We start from the raw sequence: 20,419 nt of genomic DNA, 5'->3' as shown, positions 1-20,419 counted from the left end.
AGTACCCATGTTCTGTGACTCTGCAATCTCATGTCTAGGAATTTATCCTACCGGGTTTTTTGCACATGCAAATCCTCATATGTATGTTCTGGTAGAAGCAAAAGGGTGGCAATAACCTCTATCTGGTAGAATGAAAATAGTGTAACTCTTTTTTTAAAGATGTTATATATTTGTATGTGTCAAGCCTATCAAAGGAAGTTTAGAAAGGGGATTTGGATGTCCGGGGGTTAGACATAGCTGGGAGACTACTTTCCCATTCTGTATATCTTTGTACTTTATTTTTAATAAATGTATATATATATATATATATATATATATATATAATATATTATATATACACAATTTTTAAAATTTATTTTTAAGATTTTACTTATTTGAGATAGAGAGCAAGTGAGTGATCCCAAGTCAAGGGAGAGGCAGAAGGTGAGGGAAAGGCAGAGAATCTCTCAAGCAGACTCCATGCTGAGTGTGGAGCCCAATGTGAGCCTTGATCCCATAACCCCAAAATCATGACCTGAGCCAAAAACCAAGAGTCAGATAGTCAGCTGAGCCACTCAGATGCTCCATATGTAATTTTAAAACCAACAAAATAACCTTGCATTGAAGAGATTTAAAACATTTTTTTAAAGTAAGCCCCACCCCTCATGTGTTTCTCAATCTCACAACCCCAAGATTTAGAGTTGTATGCTCCACCTCCTGAGCCAGCCAGGTGCCCCTTAAGCCCGGCTTATGTCTTTTAACATTTAAGTATTTTTTTTTCTTACCTTTAAAAGCTTGTTCAAGAGCTCTCTTATGTCTTTGGGGCCCTTAGACCTACATTTGTTAAGAGTAGGCAGTGAATATCAGTGGCTGCATTGCTCTGTACTTTCCCACACCTTAGACTCTCCTGAGCATGCACTCCTAGATGCCCTAATCACTCAGCTCTGATTCTTTTTTTTTTTTTTAAAGATTTTATTTATTTATTCATGAGAGAGAGAGAGAGAGAGAGAAGCAGAGACACAGCACAGGCTGAGGGAGAAGCAGACTCCATGCAAGGAGCCCGATGTGGGACTCGATCTCGGGACTCCAGGATCATGCCCAGAGCTGAAGGGAGGTGCCAAACCACTGAGCCACCCAGGGATCCCCAGTTCTGATTCTTAACCTGGATACCACTGGAATCTTCTTGAAGCTTTTAAAAAATTAAAATGCCAATGTCAACCCCAGACCTGTTGAATCAAAATCTGGGGGTATGACTTGTGTGTGTGTGTGTGTGTGTGTGTGTGTGTGTGTATTTCAAAAGCTACATAGGTGATTCTGATGTTTCCTCCTGATTAAGAACCACTATCTAGAGAAGAGTTCTTAATAGGATTCCTCTTATATTAAAACACTAAGTGTTTTGTATGTAGAATACTTATTAAGGGATGCCCTTAGTATTATCACTGTAGTGGGAGGATGGGCAACGAAGCTGCATCCTATAGAGGGAGGAGCAGAGCAGTGATGCAGCTCAGTATCTGCTTTGGCTGACTTCATATGAAGCTCTGCAGCTAGATTGATTCTTCAGGGTTGGACAGAATTGGGATAAGAATTGGGTCAAGTTAAGCTTCCCTTTATATATTTATTTATCAGTCAGTGATGAGGACTTGTACCACTTGGGACATGGGCCACTTCAGGAAGGGGCATGTCTCATGTCCTTGGATGACATAACTCTCTGCACCTGAAGAGAGTGGCAAGTGAAAACATCCTGTAGCATTCTCACTAGCTGGGACAACACATTTTTCACTGTAGAGGGTCTGGCAATATATTGCATTAGACCGTTGTGATGGGCAGAAGAGTTAACAGAAATTGCACAGAAGAAGATATTTGAATGTCCATTCAGTGCATGAAAATATATCTAACATCATTAGCAATCAAGGATATGCACATTAAAAGCAACAACAAGACATGCCCATGCACTGCTCAGAATGGTTAAATTTAAAAGACTGGCAATATCAAATGCAAATCCTGGGAGTGTAAAATGGTACAATCACTATGGAAGAACTGACACTTTAGTTAAGCATGCACTTAGCATTATGACCGAGCAATTCCACTCGTAAGTATTTACCAAAGAGAAACGAAAACATACATACGAAGAGACTTTTACACGAATGTTCATATTAGCTTTATTCATAAAGCTCAAAACTGTAGATTGCAAATGTCCATCGACAGGTGAGTGGATAAGCTAAGATATATTTATTCAGTGAGATACTATGCATTAAAAGGAATAAACTACTCACATGCAACAACATGGATGAAGATAAAAAACATGCTGAGTATAAAGAAGTCACAAAAGAGTATATATAGTATGATTTCATACATGAAATTCTAAAAACAGCCAAAATAATGTATGACGTCAGAAAGAGATAAGTAGTTGCCTGGGTCTGCAGAGGGAATGGGCTGCAGAAATGTTTGAGGGAACTTGTCTTTTGATTTTCGTTTTGTTTTGTATTGTTTTCAATTCCGGTATAGTTAATATATTCTATTCATTTTAGGTATAAAATATAGTGATTCAACAATTTTATACATTGCTCAGTAAAGTGTATTCTTAATCCCCTTCAAATAATCACTCTTAAAGGAAATTTTGAGGTGATAAAAAGGTTCTGTTTCTCTATTGTGACAATTGTATAAATATATGTATTTAACTTTAAAAGAGTACATTTTATTATATATCAATTATACCTTAGTAAAGTTGAGATTTTTTTTTTAAAGTAAAATTTAAGAAGAAAACAAATAGGAGCTTATGTTAATGAGGGATACTGGTTCTTTTAATTTTCTTTTATGGTACTGTTTTCATATATGATTTTGGTATCAGACTTATGCTGGCCTAATAAAATTAGTTGAGAAATATTTCCTCTTTCTCTGTTTTTTTTTTTTTTTTTTTTTTTTTTTAAATAGATCATGCAGATTGGTATTCTTAAATCTTTGAAAGATTTCACCAGCAAAGCTGTCTGGGCCTAGAGAAAATGACTCATTTTCTTTAATGGATTTAGAGTTATTCAGATGTTCTGTTTCCTCTTGTGTTGTTAATTCGATCAATGAAGTTGCCTATTTATCTGAGTTGTCTCATTTATTGGCAGAAAGCTGTTGTCACCTCCCATCATTTTAATGATTTCAAGATTTGTAGTGATACCCCTTCTTACCTTTTATTTTGGTAATTAACTTTTCTCCTTTTCTCGATTAATCTAGTTATAGGTTTTTAGTAAAGTTAAGCATCTTCCTACCTTATGACCCAGCAGTTCTACCCCAAGATATTTACTCAAGAGATGAAAACATATGTCCACAAAGGTACTTACATAAGAATGTTCTTAACAGTTTTATTCAAGAACTGAATGAAATGAATTACTGATATATGCGGCAATATGATAAATATGACAATACAGTTAGTTGAAAGAAGCTCCACTAAAAGAATTCAGTGTTTGGTTCCACTTACATGAAGTTCCAGACCAAATCAAACTATGGTGGTAGAAATCAGAGTAGTAGCTGCTTGGGAAGGACTTAACTGGGAGGGGGCAGGAGAGAACTTCTGCAGTTATGGGAGTGTCCTAAATCTTGAGAGAGATGTGTGTTTACATGAGTGTATGCATTTTTTTCTAAACTTTGAGCTGTCCATTTCATTATATGTAAAATACACATTAACTTAGTTGTACAACAATGTGAATGTACTTAGTGCCACTGAACTTTACAGTTAAAAATGGTTAAAGTGGTACATATTATGTGTATTTTACAATTAAAAAAAATATAAGGGTGGATGTGAAGGTTCTAAATGGGCAAACATTCAAAAAGTATTTATTGCTGCCCATAACCATATGCTGTTCTATTATTTCTTCATTTACCATTTATATACTAAAGTAAAAGTGTAATTTATGAAATGAGGAGAAAGTACCAGGTATGAGAAATAATGTTAAATTTATATATTCGACAAATATTTATCAAACGTCTACAGTGTATAGTTCTTCATTATGTATGGTGATTTAGGTAAACAACAAGGATCTCCTTCAAAGAGCTCATAGTGTACTAAGCTTTAACTTAAAATATACAAAAAAGAAAAAAGATTTCACAAAAACAAAGAGCTTTCCTTTACCTCTTGCATATCCTTTAGTAGGCTTCTGTAAGACTTAAAGTTCTAGGAAATTGAGCTTAAAAATCTTTGCCCCTGGAGGGAAAGCCTGTGACATCTGGTGTTTCTTCCTGGCCTTGCTGTAGCTTGCATTGTTAGGGGGAGAGGTTTATGTTTTGTGCAATTCCCACACAGCCTGCAGGGATGCTGGAGCACCAAAGAGCAGAGAGTCACCAATAACGTTCATTTAAATGCTCGTGTGGTGCTTGGCCTAAGACATTAGATATAGACCCTCTATCACAAAGAGGTTAGGGAAGAGTCCAAAAAAAACAAGATCAGAGCTCTTGACGTTCAGATAGTAATTATCCAAACAATTCTCTTTTCCTACCGCTTATGACTACTACAGTTGAAAGGGTCAGAGGTAGTCTGAAAGTGAGGAAAACAAAAGCAGAAAAGTCAAGGGCGTGGAAATTCTGTACACCAGATGGTTTATGTGCCCACAGGGCAATTGAGAATTAAGTGTGGTAATGGAATTACACTACTTCTGTTGGTTCTGTGATAACAAGCACTTGGAGTACCAATTATAGTCTCTTTGGCATAGTTGGGTGCTGAGTAAACATTAGTAACTTATTGAACAGTACATACCATCTTAAGTGGCATAAGTCTCTGTGAATGCAGAACATTGTCAGGGGTGGTGCTGATGGTGATGATAACATTGAGAAACTAACATGTGACTTTTCTAGTTTGTTAATATCTATCTACCTGTGTCTCTTCTTGTCATTTTGCTTCCCTGTTTGAATCTAATTACAACAAATTCAAAGCCTGTGTCTCTGAGCAGTTAACACAGGTTTCTCTTGGTGGAATTGGTAATGAGAATGGCTGTAATTCACTTTGTGCCTATGTGGGGTAGTTGGCACCACATCTAGATTAAAATGGATGCCTTAGGGCACCTGAGAAAGCCGGTTTTATTATTCCAGCTATATAACATTCTGGAAAAGGTAAAACTATGGATATAGTAGAAAAGATCGGTGATTGCCAGGAATTAGAGGGCAGGGAGAGACCAAATAGGCGGATATTTTAGGGCAGTGAAAATACTCTGTATGATACCATGTTGGTAGATACATGTCATCATAAATTTTTCCAAACCCACAGAATGTATAATGCCAAGAGAGAACCCTGATATAGTCAATGGGCGTGGGTGATTTGATGTGTCATTATAGGTTCTTCACTTATAACAAAGGTACCTCTCTGGTGGGGGTATGTTGATAAATGGGGGAGACTATGCCTGTGAGGGCAGGGAGATAGGGGAAATTTTTGTACCTTCCTCTCAATTTTCCTGTAAATCTAAAACTGCTTTTAAAAAATAATAAAGTTTAAAAAAAGAAACATTAAAGATTTGTGACACTTGAATATGAATTGATTTTAAAATTCCATTTTTCAAAACCTAGAGTAGAGTTTATATTATATTGCTAATATTGTGACATGCTTGCCAAAGAGAATAGTTTGTAAATCCTAAGCAGACTTCCTGTAACCATGTGTTGAATTTCCAGCTGTGTTGAATCAGACTTTGATCCCTCTTAAGAAGATAAATGCAGTATCTGCAGTTTCTAATGGTAGGGGTGGAGGAGAGACGTTCAGATGAAATCTTAAAAGCCAAGTCCCTGTCCAGATAAGAAATTAAAGATGCTGGGGAAGGCAATTGTTCCATTGGCTTCCCCACCCTCTGCAAATTTGTAGGTTTTATCTCCAAAAACCAAAACAAATAAATAACACCCCCCAAAAATGAGATGCTATTGTTAAATGCAGTATGCCAGATTAGATTTCTTTCCTTTCAATAGAATCCCTTTCCTTAATCAGCACTCTTATAAATGGCCCACCTGCCTAATTAGAACAAGTTCTAGAGTACAGATACAGTGTAAGCATTTCAATTAGCTCCACACAATTGATAACTGTTGGGGCTGATGTTCTTAGAAAGTCTTCCCTTTTCTCCCTTTCTTATTTCGTTGAGGCCAAGGTTTTACTATTTTTCCGCTTCTAAATCAATCTCCGACTGCAGGCATTTCCCAGTATTGCTCATTGATATTGTTTTTGTTTCGAAGTGATTCTTTAAATGAAAAAAGCAGTGACATATTTATAAATATGTATAGGGATGCTTTTAAATATTTTTATTTTATTAGATTTAATTTACTTGCCACTCTTAAAATACAGAGAACCCTCTTCACTGTGACAAGGAGGTAAAATATAGCAGTCACATTTAAGATCTCCATACATTAGCAATAATAAATCCTTTTGCCCAGAGTAATGCAGAAACTCAATCCAAAGCCAGTGGGGATAATGTGGTGCTCCCTCACAGAACCAATTACCCACAGAGAAGTATAATGAGCAGGGAAGGTGATATAACAAAAATCTATGTGGCGAGTGTAAAATTATGGTCAAATTGTTGCCTGTGAGAAGTCTTATAATAAGTGTATCTCCAATTATCTTCTGGAAGAAATTATTTAGGCATCTGTTCAGGTCAAAATTCATAATAGAGTTGCACGAATAAATAGCCTTATAATAAAACAAATTTGGATCTGTGAGTGCAGAGAAAATGGCAACAGACATGTCACAAACAAGGTTCTCCTGTGCCCCTGAAGGATCTGAAGTGGCCCCACCACAGCTACGAGGTGAGCCAGTCACCAAACCTTCCTGCAGAGACATAGCTATACTGACCACAGTTACAGCACATGCCGACAGGAACAAGATAATGCTCCTCAAAGCCAGGACAATTTAGATCATCACGAGAGTTTCTACTTTTAGAGTTAGTGTATTTTCAAAGACTACATCTTACAGCAGATTGCCGTAAAGGGAAATGCTGAGTGTGTGTGATCTATATCCTAATTAGGAGTGGGCTTGATCAGTGAATAAGTGGGTTAAGTGGTAAGAAACAAAGTCAGTTCTTTATTAGAGAAGTGTCAAAAAGTTACCCTAAAAACAAAACATTTTTTAACCTCCCTTGTACCTGTGTAATCAGTAGTGAAGTTTGTGGGAAATAATTCACTAGTGATAATAAACCACCAAAATTTGTAAACTATTTTTAATAGATTGATTGTCTTCTTATTATAATTTTGTTATTCTCCCTCAGTGGTATTCATCTTCCTTGACTATCACTACTTTTTTTTTTTTTAAACATGATTTTTTTCTTGAGAGAGAATAAAGAGGTAAGGAAGCTGACAGGTTACTAGCAACTGGGCACATCCCCGGATCTATTTTACATACAACTTATAGTGACTATCACGTGAGATGATTTCCTCCCAGCTGATATTTAAATGTTGGTTTTATCTTGTCGGGTTATACTTAGAAAAGTACAATTATACCCAAATGGTCATTCATTATAAGTGGTCAGAGTAAGAAAAAAGCCTTTAGATTGGACAGCCACGGAAGTCACCTTGGCATTGATGGTTGCTTTCCACGTCATATTATGGTTATTAGGATATGTGTTAAAGAACAATCGTCTCTAGGACCTGTTGAACCAGAGGAACCGCTTCCTCACCTCAAAGCAGTTTGTTCATTTATTCAACATATGTGCTTTGAAGCTAGAGCTGCAGCAGTGAACAAAGTCTCTGCCCTCAGAATGGAGCTTTGATAGTTGAGTAACTGAAACAAAATAGACAAACGATACAGAATATGTCAGGCAGTGATGAATGCGATGCAGAAAAATAAAGCAAGGCCTGGGGGATCCAGAGTGGTGCTGGTGGAATGCAATTTCAGAGAGAATGGTCGGGGATAAGCCTCTCTGATAAGGTGATATCTGAATCAAGCTCCAAAGGAAATGAGGGACCAGCCATGGAAAAGCGCAAGAGCAAAGGGCTTGCAGTCAGCAGACTGGGTCCCTCTGTTCTTGATAGCTGTGTGACCTTAGGGAGGCACTTAACTTACCCTGTAAAATGGAGACAGAAAAAGCCACAATCCTGTCTCACAGGCTTTGTGTTTGTCACTTGTAAGACACTTGACAAGAGCATTCTGGTAAACAGCAAAGCATTACTTAAACTTCAGATTGCGGTACAAGATGATAAAAGGGTGCAATTTAAAGAGATGCATTCGGACAAGCCTTAAAACCCTTTTATACAACTCACTTTGGAGTTACCAAATTAAGTTGTCTGAGCTAAAGTGTAGAAAACGCTCTCTGAAGATCAACTGTTTGATACTTGGGTATAAAGGATTTATATTCATCTTTGTTTATTTTTGTGGTATTATTCATTTACAATTTTATATTTGTGCTTTTCCTCCTTTGGTATCCATTTCTTTGACCTTTCCTTTTATTAAATCAAGCCTCTTGGCTCTCAATCAAGACATTTAGACATTTTCTATCCTGTTCTTTTATTCCGTGATTAATTCGTTAAAAAAAAAAACCTCTAAGATTAATATTTATCATGGGGACTCAGAGTCAGAGTCTATTATAGAATAATTCTAAACTCCACAACAATTCATTTGTGCCGATGTTTGTTAAGGACTTGAAGTTGTTTGTTCTTTTTATTTTTATAGCCAAAGTGCATTTTGCAATAATCATAATATTTGATTAGAGTTTTATAGTGTACAAAGTACTTTCACACACTCACATTTATTTGAGCCTTAGGAACCCCTGAGTAGACAACATGGACACTATTGTGCCCTTTTATGGTTGAGGAAACCTGTGGCTTAGAGATCAATATTGAAATCCAGGTCATACAATGATACAGGTATGAATATATGAATGAAAAATGCTGAGTTTCTTTTAACACTAGGAACTACTAACATGGTATGTCTTTTAAGTAGATTCAGGAAAGTTCTAGATGACTCAAGGAGATGAATCCATAGGGGATGATGGGACGAGAGGGCTATGTTGTATCCCTGATTATGCTGAGTAGAGATCATGGAGACAAAACCTCTTTTTGTGATCGTCAAAGAGGATGTGCAGCTGGCTCCAATCTAGCATGAACGTTCTTTTTCTCCATTTGCTTAGACTGACAAGTTAACAAACATGTTTCCTTCTCGGCAGAAACAAAAGTAACCATGAACAAATATAAACCTTCTGAAAGTGAATTGTCTTGGAATTAAAGGGATGTTTTTCTCAGAAAAGGTTATTTAATTTCGAGGTTGAGAGTCCTGCGGACTTTTAAAATGTCTTAAGTATAATAGAATTCAATAAAAAATTAAAGCAGAGTTGGGAAGAGCCTCAGAGACTATCCAGCAATGGAATCATTAAAATATGTGACCTGGAAAGGACTGTTGAAGGGTCCCTGATCCCCAGCTTGTGTGAGGTTGCTTTGTCTTCTGTGGCATCCTCACCATCCTGATCTAGCCTCTCCATGATCTATTCCATGAAGACTGTATGATTCCACTTATATGAGGTACCTAGAATAAATAGTCTAATTCATGGATGCAGAAAGTAGAAGGGGGACAGAGTTTTAGTTTGGGAAGATGAAATAGTTCTGGAGATGGATGGTGATATTGGTTGTACAACAAATACATAATGCCACTTAACTATATGCTTCAAGATAGTTAAGATGGTAGATTTTGCATTATGTATATTTTACCACAATTTTAAAAAGAAAATAAAGGAAGCAGGGAAAAACAATTCGTTCAATTTCTGGACCTTTCTGTTGGAAAGTTTAATTCCTCTAGAGTAAGCCCTGTTCAAGTTTTGTTTTTTGTTTTTAATTTTTAATTATTTATTTATTCATGAGAGACAGAGAGAGAGAGAGAGAGAGAGGCAGAGACAGGCAGAGGCAGAAGCAGGCTCCATGCAGGGAGCTCGAAGTGGGACTCGATCCCGGGTCTCCAGGATCATACCCTGGGCTGCAGGCGGTACTAAACCGCTGCGCCACCGAGGCTGCCCCCTGTTCAAGTTTTGTACTCTGGAGCCATGAAGAACAAATCTAACCCTTTCCCTTGGATGAAGACATCCAGCTTGTTCCTTTCCAATAGTCTTTTTAAGGCTGACTAGCCCCAGTTCCTTTAGTGGGTATTCTATTTTGTTTTATTTTATACTTTATTTGAATCCTTATCAGGATAAGGCCATACACTGTGATCAGCACATTAGCCTTTTAAATCTCTCTTAATCTATTGGCTCTTATCCTGTATCTGTTGTTCTCTCTTCCTTGCTTGCTCACTCTGTCTCCCTTTTAATTTATTTGTTGAAGAAAACTGGGTCATTTGTCCTCGAGAGTGTTGGTATCCTACAATATGGATTGACACATCCTCTGTCCTCTGTATTGCCCATGAATCACTAATTGGATTGAGATACTTTATTTTATAAATGCTTGTAACCCAATTATATAATAATACAATCCTTTGTAGATCTTTTTTTAAGAGTGGAGAGGGGTACTATTTTATTTCCTTTCCCCATCCCCAGTGTTTTGCTTGGAAAATTGTATATACACTTAAGTTATAGACATCTTGACACTTTACTCCAAAATATTTCAGCACATAATTGCCAAGAATGAGGACAATCTCATATAAATACAACTTCAGTGTTGACCAAAGAAATTTGTTCTATCCAGTTTATTATATATTGTCTACTATTTAGTATTTCCCTAATTATCCAAATAATGTCCTTAATAGATGTGGGTAAATATTTTTAAAGATGTTTTGATTTATTCTAGAGGGTGCAAGAGAGTGTGGGGAGAAAGGCAGACTCTGCACTGAGAGCCAAGCCGGGTACATGGCTTGATCTCAGGACCCTGAGACCCAAAGTTTGATGCTTAACCAACTGCACCAACCAGGTGCCCCAGAGTAATTTTTAAATAATCCAGAATCCATATTTGTATTTAGTTTTCAGGGCACTTTAGTTGCCTAAATTGGTTCTGCCCTTTATTGAGTCTTAGGTGACATTGACATTTTTCGAAGAGTCCAGACCAGTTGTTTTTCAGAATGTCCCTAAATTTGGATTTGCCTGATTTGTTCCTTATGGTTAGATTTGAGGTAAATAATTCCAGCAAGAATACTGCATAAGCTGTGCTGAGTCCTTTAATGCCACACTTGGGAGACACATAATGTCAATTTGTCATGTACTGGTGATAGGTTTGATCATTTCGTTAAGGAGGTGTCTCCATTGTTAAGGTGCCTTTTTTTGCTGTTGTAATTAATAAATAATCTATAGGATATTAGTGTTTGCTTTTTAAATAGTTTTAGAAAGATGCCATTGGTCTTGGGAGAAATTGAATGGAGAAGATTATGAGCACATTAATAAAGCATTATTCCCACTGATGGAAAGATAATTTTAAATATTTGTTTTTCTGAGAGGAGAGAAGTAGGGGGCAGGATAGTAAGTACTGAAGGTGAGAAATGGGCTTTAGTGAAGACAGACCTGTGTTTGAATCCCAGTTCCACAGTTGAACTTGTACAACATTAGAAAATGGACATAATAATAAACATTCCTGGCAGGATTGTTAGGGTGATTAAATGAGATAGTGTAATGTGGCCTCTAACTTAGCAGCTACACTGGGACCATCGCATGGGAGATGAAGAGGAGTTGCTTCCTGAGCAGGTTGCAGAGTTTAAACCTATCCATCATAGGTGTTAATTCTTGAGATTAGTTTGAAATATTTAATCATGTTGATAAGAAAATGTGATCAACAGGTTAGGTGCCTTTGTGAAATTTCAAAGAAAGTGATTTAAGAATTAGGACATGTTTTGTTTCATTTTCAGCCCTCTTAAATATGATTTGTCTGTGGTGGACTTGTGTAGAATCGAATTGCCATTTATTTGGACCTCTTTTTTATTTTTTTTTTATTTGGACCTCTTTCTGACTACAATCCATTTTAATCTATTACCAGGGATTATTTTTTGAAACAGTTTATATGAAGTCTGATTGAGAGTAGTGAATCATAATAATTTTGTGACCCATTTACATGCATTACTGTAAAAGTTCCATTTCTTACAAGTGACAATTTTTTAAAGTTAATTAGACTCGGCTGTACTGAGGTTAGCAAAAAGTGCTTTGAATTATCAATAATTCAGCAGGGCAGACATTTCTGTATAATGCAGTGGTTTTATAGAGTATTGTGAGATAGTTATCCTTAAAATAAATGGTTGTGAGCATACATCAGCGTGGTGGTGGGGTTCACTTGAATGTAGCATGAAGTGATAGCATCTATGCTTTCTATTATTGGGCAGAGTGTGGGACATCAGTCTTTCTGGCCATGAACTACTAGCAACCTTTGTCCTTTGTGTTACCTTTAGTTAAAAACGAAAAATGAGCACGAGTGCTGGCTGATGGCCATGTCTTTCTTACAGCTAAAAATTCATTGGGGAAAGAAAAATGGGATTGCGGATTTGGATTTGTTTCATTGCATGAATGATATGTGACATTTTGTAAATTATTTATCACCACAAGGGTGGCAGCAATGGCTTGAGCATTGTTATATCAAATGAAAGCAGGAATCCCATTAGTACAAAGACTGGGTTTTAGCTAGAATCTATCAGGGGAATGTTGTCACTTTAAAACCAGATTGTTCTTTTAATTGCTATTTAAAGGAACAAAAGTGTTCCCAAGGTACTACAGTTGAGCAGTTGCAAGTAATAACTATGGATCCATAATTATGCAGTGCTGATTATCTGGCATTTAAAAAATTGTGGCTAGAGTCAGTGACCAATTTGTTGTAGCTTGTCTTTTTGGGTTTTTCTAGTACAAAGTGTTTTATACTCTGCTTTTTAAGTGGGGCTACAAAAACACATTTGCATAGCTACTTCAGAAAGTAAAGCCTGTGCATATTAAAAGAACAAATTAAACTGAAAATAAGGGCAAGATAATGAACACTCATATTGTAAGATGAAATTAACAATCATATTGAACAATTTTGCAAATCCTCAGTCATAAGATGAATTCTGGTTTCTGATGACATGTTTTCACAGTGAACCAAGACATTTGTTGGAATCATTATAACCATTTGAAATACTATCTTAGAGATGAGGGTTTCTTCTTTCAACTAGCATATGTTTCTTCCATTTATTCAGTTAACATATATTTTGAGTGCCTACTGTGTATCAGGCGATGTATTAATTAGGCATTTGGGATTGAGTAGCTGAAAAAATGAGAGGTTTATTCTATGCTGATGTGTATTTTAAAAGTTAGACCTTGCAAAGTCTTGTTTTTAATTTACATTAAAAAAACATGTATGATTATGCTAACTTTTCTTGCCTTGAATTTTTGATTCATGATATTCAAATATAAATACGTTCTAGTTACATTCAGATGGCTAGAGACAACATGTGTGAAGGCTTAGAATATGCAATAAAATTTTAATTTTCATACAGTTTTGGCTGTTCAGAATAAATGTGACCAGATCTGTAGGCACAACTATTCATATGAATGGAATATTAGCATCGCTGGTAGCCATAAATAACAATGGAGACACTGAGATGTATGCAGACATAATACATTGTTAAAAGCAACTTCCTCAGTGAGAGCTAGAGTACTGGGGGTTAGACAAATGTTTTGTTGTTCTTTTTATTAAAGTGGGAATTTCAGAGATTGAGAGTTTATCTCCTTTGTGTGTCATGTTGTGGTTTACGTTTAAAGACCTTGGTGCCAGAAAGTCCTTGTTAATGATCTTTTGAGCCTCCTAGGTGACCCTACAGAATTTTAAAGCTCTTATTCAGTTCCAGCTCTGTTATTATATCACCTGAAAACTTACCGATATTTTACGTCAAAAATTTAATAGATGAAAAATAGTAACCTGCACTAAAACATTTGATGAAGTTTTGTTTTTTAAAAATATTTATTTATTTGAGAGAAAGAGAGAGAGAGAGTACATGAGCAGGGGGAGGGGCAGAGGGAGAAGCCCACTCCTGGCTGAACAGGGAGCCCAACACAGAGCTCCATCACAGCAGCCCAGGATTAAAACCTGAGCAGAAGGCAGATGCTTAACTGACTGAGCCACCCAGGTGCCCCAATTTGATAAAGTTTACTTGAACAATCTGAAATGACAACTAGGTGATATTCATAAACTATAATGCTGAATAGATGAATCAATGTATTATAGGCCTATAAATTATGGGAATGATTGCGATTTCCCATAATTTCATTTCCCCTTTTTATGTTTTTTTTTAAAGTAATATCTACGCCCAACACGAGGCTCGAACTCATGACCCTGAGATCAAGTCGCATGCTCTACTGACTGAGCCAGCTAAGTTAGGCACCCCCGAAAGAATCTTTAATAATAATGTTCATTTTAGCAAGGTTATATAATATATAAAGGCCTTAGATTTCATTGGTTTAATAAAAATTACTTCTGTATCTTACATATTATCCTTAAATGCATTATTTAGGTAATAGTTTAGCATCAGATAATTAAGGAGACTTTTTTTCTTAGAAAATGTTGATTGGAATACCTTATTCAGCAGTGTTTTTGCCTTTGACTGTAATGTTTTTTAATTTTGAAATGGAAAACTGACAGTATTTTTCCATTTTAATTTTATCATAGCCCCGTGCTGATCCCATTCCGATATGTAGCTTCTGTTTGGGGACTAAGGAATCAAATCGTGAAAAGAAACCAGAAGAACTCCTCTCTTGTGCAGATTGTGGCAGTAGCGGTAAGTTGGTATTGTTTTGTATGTCTGTACAGTGCCTCTTCTATAGCTATGTTATTTATATTTCTATCACACTTGCATTTGTTTTTTAAAGCAATTATCTGGTTATAGCATAGGTTGTAAATTTTAAAAGTAAGTGCAGGTAGAGGGAAGAAAGGTAAGTATATTAGCAGTGACAAAGATATTATATATGTTTGTATAACACTATATATTAATATTTATAATTAAGCTTTGATTTCATACCAGCATTAGTAATTCACTAGGGAGTGTTTTATATTGCAGGTAAATTCAGTATAATGAATTCTAAGTTTTTAAGCTGAATACAACTAGAACACTTGTTTTCTATAACCCTTGGTCTGTTTATGAGACACTGGAGTTGGAAGATGTAGTGTTTCAGGTCATGACGCCTACTGGTGAAATCTAGTATTACAACCCAGCTCTGTGTGACTAAATGAAAGGGGCAGTGTCCTGGAGAACTGCAATGACAGAATCAAGAAATCATCAGGCATGAAAAAAATTCAAACCGCCTACAATAAGATAGGAAAAGAGTCGTCAAATAGAAAGTGATGTTGAAATCAAGGAATGGGTAGGTGGGGACACGGGACTGACCGTTGGCAAATTGCAATATTATTCAAAATACTGTCAAGGTACTGATACCCCTGCCTTTTTCTCAATCTAAGATTTTAAGACCAGCCTTTAAAATGGAAAATAAAAATAAAATGGAAAATAAAAGTCAAATTGTGCTTACATGGAAAGACTTTGTCTTACCAAGCCAGTCTTCCTTTTAGCTGATCATGTGCTATAGTTGCCTAGGTTATATATATGTATGTTATACTTATATAAAATTTTTTTCTTTATTTAAGAGAGAGATAGAGAACATGAGCAGGGGGAGGGGCAGAGGGAGAGGTAGATGAGCAAACTTGCTGCTGAATGGGGAGCCTGATTTGGGGCATGATCACAGGATTCTGAGACCTGAGCCAAAACCAAGAGTTGAATCCTTAACTGACTGAGCCACCCTGGCCACCCTATATATAGTTTAATATGTAGTTATACATATGTGTATATATACACACACACATACACACACACACACACATATACACCCTCAACAGATTGAATAGTAGTTAATTGAATTTTTAAAATGTAATCTCTTTGTGTTAATCTTTACATTTTCTTCTCTCAGCCTACTGAAACTTTTCCCCAGTGTTATTTTAACATTCACAACCAAATATTTCTTTAATTTTGGGTATCTTTAAAAACAAAAACAAACCTGCAAAATACCATATAGCATACTATCATTCAGGAAGTCAGTATAGTGTAGTGGTTAAGAAAAACTCAAGAGCCAGCCATAGCCCAGTTCTTTTGCCTGGAGTTAATTACTTAACTATTTTGTGCCTTGATTTCCTCACTAGAAAATTAGATGCTGGTAGCACCTACCTCTTGGATTTTGTGGACGTAATAGCCTAGGACAGGGTCTATAACACTATGGCAAGTGTGCTATAAACGTCAGCCATTGTCATTATTTGGCATGTTGGATATTGTCCTTGATTGCCGCAAGCAATTCCAAAGCTTATCATCATTTTTGACAGCCACTTGATGGTTGGCTAGAGGAAATGTTTCATACTGAGGAATGCCAGTGTTATGTAATGATTCTTCCTCCTCTTAAAAAGGTTTAACTGGATGAGCTCTGTGTGGTTCTGCAGCTTTCAGGACCCAGCTAGGAGAGGAGAGCCTTGGAAATAAGACATTTCAAACTCTGCCTGAGAAATGGATTCTGACACTCTTTTTGATGGGCTTTACAGATTCATTAAAATTTTCTACCTGCCCATGGTATCATGGATAGTGACAAAAGGGCATGGAAACATTATCTGTATGTTCAGTTTAATAAATTTCAACCCTACAATCTCTCTGTTTCATCCTGGTGTGCTAGCCTCTCACTCATCAGTTCTGACTCTGGAGTTATCTTTTGGGTTTTCTCACGAGGCTCACTCTGAATGAATTATTCTTTTGTTTAACTGCCTGATCAGTTTAGCTGTGTTCACTTGTCTAGGGTTTACCCTTTGTGATTTTTAAGGTAATACTTTAGAAACTACCTTCACTGCCTTATTTATTTATTTATTTATTTATTTATTTATTTGTTTGTTTGTTTGTTTGTTTGTTTGTATCTATGTGTCTGGGCTCCCAGACAGATTAACAATGCTCTTAAATGTGGGAAGAAAAGTTCCCTTCATATATTTCCTTACCTCTGCTGATACACTTACTTGAGTTGATAAGGAATTTGAGATCATTATCTACTAGATCATAACTCCAAGGCCTCCTTCACAAGATATAAAGGTGTAATTCTAAACAGGTAGATCTTAGATTTTCTGATGTAATCAATCTCCCTTCGTCTTTCCCAAATTGAAAACCTGCCAAAGGAGAGGTTTGATCTCCTTTATACTTTGAGGTCACCGAAATTTTTTTTCCCTAAAGTTTCTTACTTTACCAGGGTATGTAGGTATAATGTTATGTTTTCTCTTTTAACAAATAGAGAAGAATGCACTAATGATACTGTGTTGGAAGGCTTATATAGCTAGAGTCATTTTGTGAGCCAGTCCCCCCTCTCCTCCCTCCTTTAGGTCGAAAAATGCTGAGGCTTTGGAGTCAAGGTATGGGTCATGACAGAAATTCAATCCCTGAGGGCATCATGTCCCTTTGTTTAGGGTAGAGGATGGCTAAGAGAACTTCTCTGGACTCCACCTTGGGATCTGGCTCAGTGTCGAGGTTCATTTAATACTCTCTTGAATATACAGTGCCAATCTGGATTTAGCTACTTTAGTCAAGAAAAAAACCATTGTTCCTATCTCAGGAAGATGCATTGTAGACATTCAGTTCATCTGGTAGATCAGAGGAGTAGACCTTGCTTTGTACTACTCTTTAAATAGAAGAATGAAAGTAAAATATAGTTGTTCTTTGGAGAGCTTGGGAGGGAATTCTTGTAGTTATGATGTTCCATTGTGACACTTGATGATTATTGAGCAAAGGTAATAAAATAAGGTGGCATGGCTCAATAGTACCTTCTGATAATGGTGGAAGCCCAATGGCATGGTCCAGTCCAGTTTCTATAGTGAGAATTACAGAATGGGTCGTACCCCTAGTTGCCCTATGGAAATGGCCACTATCTCACACTCAGAAGAGTCCATTGGTTCTAAGATTGAATTGAAATGCTTTGTAATGATCAAAGGACTCCCTAATATAAAATGTTTATGTGAAAAAAATACCCGTAGCCGTATAAAACCAGAAAAAGGAAATAGAGATGGCAACCCACAAGGAGGATCATTCTTAAATGTGTTTCCCATATGTGCCTGTTGGTTTGTAGTCGCCTGTGTCTGAAGTACCATTTGTATGATGTCACACTTAGACTCTGCTTAGATTTCATAGATGTGAGTAATAAATGTTTCCTTCTCCTTACATCATAAAGTAAGCCAATTAGAAATGTCTCTATTTTTAAGGTGGCTCAGTGCTACAAATGGGCAGTATTTTCTTTTAACTATGTTTTTCCTGCTGAAAGTTCCTTTGAAAAAATAATTCAAGTTTGCAGGTAGTAAAAATATGAGGTGAGGTGCGGAGTGCACAGCCTCAAATACGGTTTTCCAGGCTTCTGCTTACTGGCTGTGTAACTGCAGTTTTCATATCTATAAAATGTGAATGCAGATGCTATATCCACATCCCTGCATCCGTAGGGTAGTCATGAGCATCCAGTGATATGAGGATTATCAGGAACTATAAAACAGACGTGAAGGATTATTCATTCTAACCACTAATAACGACTGTGGGAATCATCAGATAGTCATATTTAGGTCTTTGGGAATGTTGGGCCTAGGAAGTGATTTTACTTGACTTTCATGGATCAGCCTACTTTGAAATTAACACTGTTATATTCTCTTTGCCTCATTAAGACCAAATTATCTTTAATTAGCTTCACATAAGTATTAGATATTATACCAAATGAAATTTGTGTCTGCTGCTCAGATTGCTGGGTGGTTAAATCTTACTTACAGATGAGTTGTGTGCATGTGTGTTTTCAAATTAGCAAATCTAAGATAAGTGTACAGTTCAAAATTACAGCATCATTCTAAGTGGAAGCTCATTGAAACCGGCAGCAAGAGAGAGGCTGCTGTGATGCAGCTGGAAAGGTAAGAAAAAAACACCTTGTGTACAGCAAAGGGCACAGGATCTGTGGCGCCAAATCTCCGTCTGCCCTCAAGACACCTGAAGTCTCTTCTGGGTTTGTCTTTATGTGTGTAGTCAGCCTTGGACAAAACTCTGCTTTCTGATCAGCTGTGAGGTGCGGTATGCTGATGAATAAGCCTAGTTAAAACATGGCCTAGTGGCTTAAGGTCACTGGACAAAAGTCCTCAGAGATTTGTTGGCTGGTTGTCCAGGATCACATTGAGTAGACACAGATTGAATGGTTAGGTTGGGAAGGAGACCCATGACCAGAGAGAAACATAAGGATGGAACCCAGAGAGGAGGAGTACAGAGGTGGGAGATGGCAGGATCGGTGAGCCCCAGCTTCCTCGAGCCCACAAGCGGAGAAGCAGGAAGCAGAAACCTGGTGCCTGGCCTTTTGTTGCACTGACATCATGCAGGGTGGCAGCAAAATCTAGAGGTCAGTTTTCTGTCTGTATCAGACTCTAGTGTACATCTTTCAGGTCACACCAGCTAGTCCTCAGCTCTGTTTGGTCTGTTGGAAATCTTCTGCCTTAAATGTTCATTTCCTTTGGCTTTTCTGATACTGTATTGTCTTCTGTCACCACTTCCTTTCACACGTCTCTTGTTAGCTCCTTTGTCTCTACTCTTCAGGCTTCTGTCCTTCGCACTCTCTAGGTATCTCAGAGTTAAGTATCCTTGCAGGATCCCTGCCACCCCAAAGCAACAAACATGACAGCAACAACAGAAATCTCAGCAAACTAACCTTGTACTTCTTAGGGATCTCCTGTTGCAGCCAACAGCACATGACTGGCCACTCACGATGGCCACAAGCCATCCTCTGTCCTCTTCTCTCACACCAAGGAATCACCAAAAGTATCTTGATTGTATGTTCTCATGTATATCCCACATTCTCTACATCCACACACTCCCACCAGACCCCCTCAGGTCTCCTATTGTAATAACCTAAATCTAATCTTGGACCCCCTACCCCCCACCTCTCATCCATTTTTCCATGCTGCAGGCTAAGTGAAATCTATTCACAGATTTACTTGAGTGGCTACCAGTTACCCTTAGGAAAAATTCAAATTCTTTACTATAGCCTCCAGACCCTCTCTTGGTTAGCCCTCTTCTGCATCACTTCCCCCTCATATTGTGCATAGTAGTTCTACTGAACCCTTCCTCTGTGAGTGTGCCATGTTCCCCCTTTCCCCAGCACATGCTACTCTTCCATCTTGCACCTCCACTGGCCCCATCTAATCCCACTCATCCTATGGATTTCTTCTTGAGGGAGCACTTCCTCTAACCTCCTGCTAGATTTGTCCATATCTCTGAGCCACCTATTGTCACACGTTAGTTCTAATTCTGATTTAATGTGTCTCTTTCCTGCTAGAAACTATGTGATCTAAAATGTCTGTCCTTTTCCCTTATTGCATCTCAGATGGATAGATGGTTGGTCAGATAGCCAGTCCGAGGGACCCAGTGTTAGAGTGGTCATTAGTTTTCCCTTGCTGCTGTAAATGACCACAAAGTTGTTGACAGAACTCACTTCCTCTGTTTGTAGGACCAAGCCCTCCATTATCTATCTTTTTCTTTCTTTCTTTC

At 37.3% G+C, this 20,419-nt stretch overlaps 1 protein-coding gene across 5 annotated transcripts in view; it reads left to right on the top strand.

Annotated features, from left to right (window-relative positions):
- The window catches only part of KAT6B (lysine acetyltransferase 6B), a 187,155-nt gene that overhangs the window by 102,346 nt on the left and 64,390 nt on the right, over nucleotides 1-20,419 (top strand). For all 5 annotated transcript variants that reach the window (XM_055325175.1, XM_055325179.1, XM_055325177.1 and 2 more), the window contains exon 4: nucleotides 14,518-14,626. In XM_055325175.1, coding sequence (XP_055181150.1) covers nucleotides 14,518-14,626 — 109 coding nt within the window. The remainder of the gene's footprint in view (nucleotides 1-14,517; nucleotides 14,627-20,419) is intronic.

The sequence above is a fragment of the Nyctereutes procyonoides genome, unplaced genomic scaffold, assembly GCF_905146905.1.
Source record: "Nyctereutes procyonoides isolate TBG_1078 unplaced genomic scaffold, NYPRO_anot_genome, whole genome shotgun sequence".
Taxonomy (NCBI): Eukaryota; Metazoa; Chordata; class Mammalia; order Carnivora; family Canidae; genus Nyctereutes; species Nyctereutes procyonoides.
The sequence above is the reverse complement of the archived record's forward strand: the minus strand, read 5'-3'. Positions and strand labels throughout refer to the sequence as shown.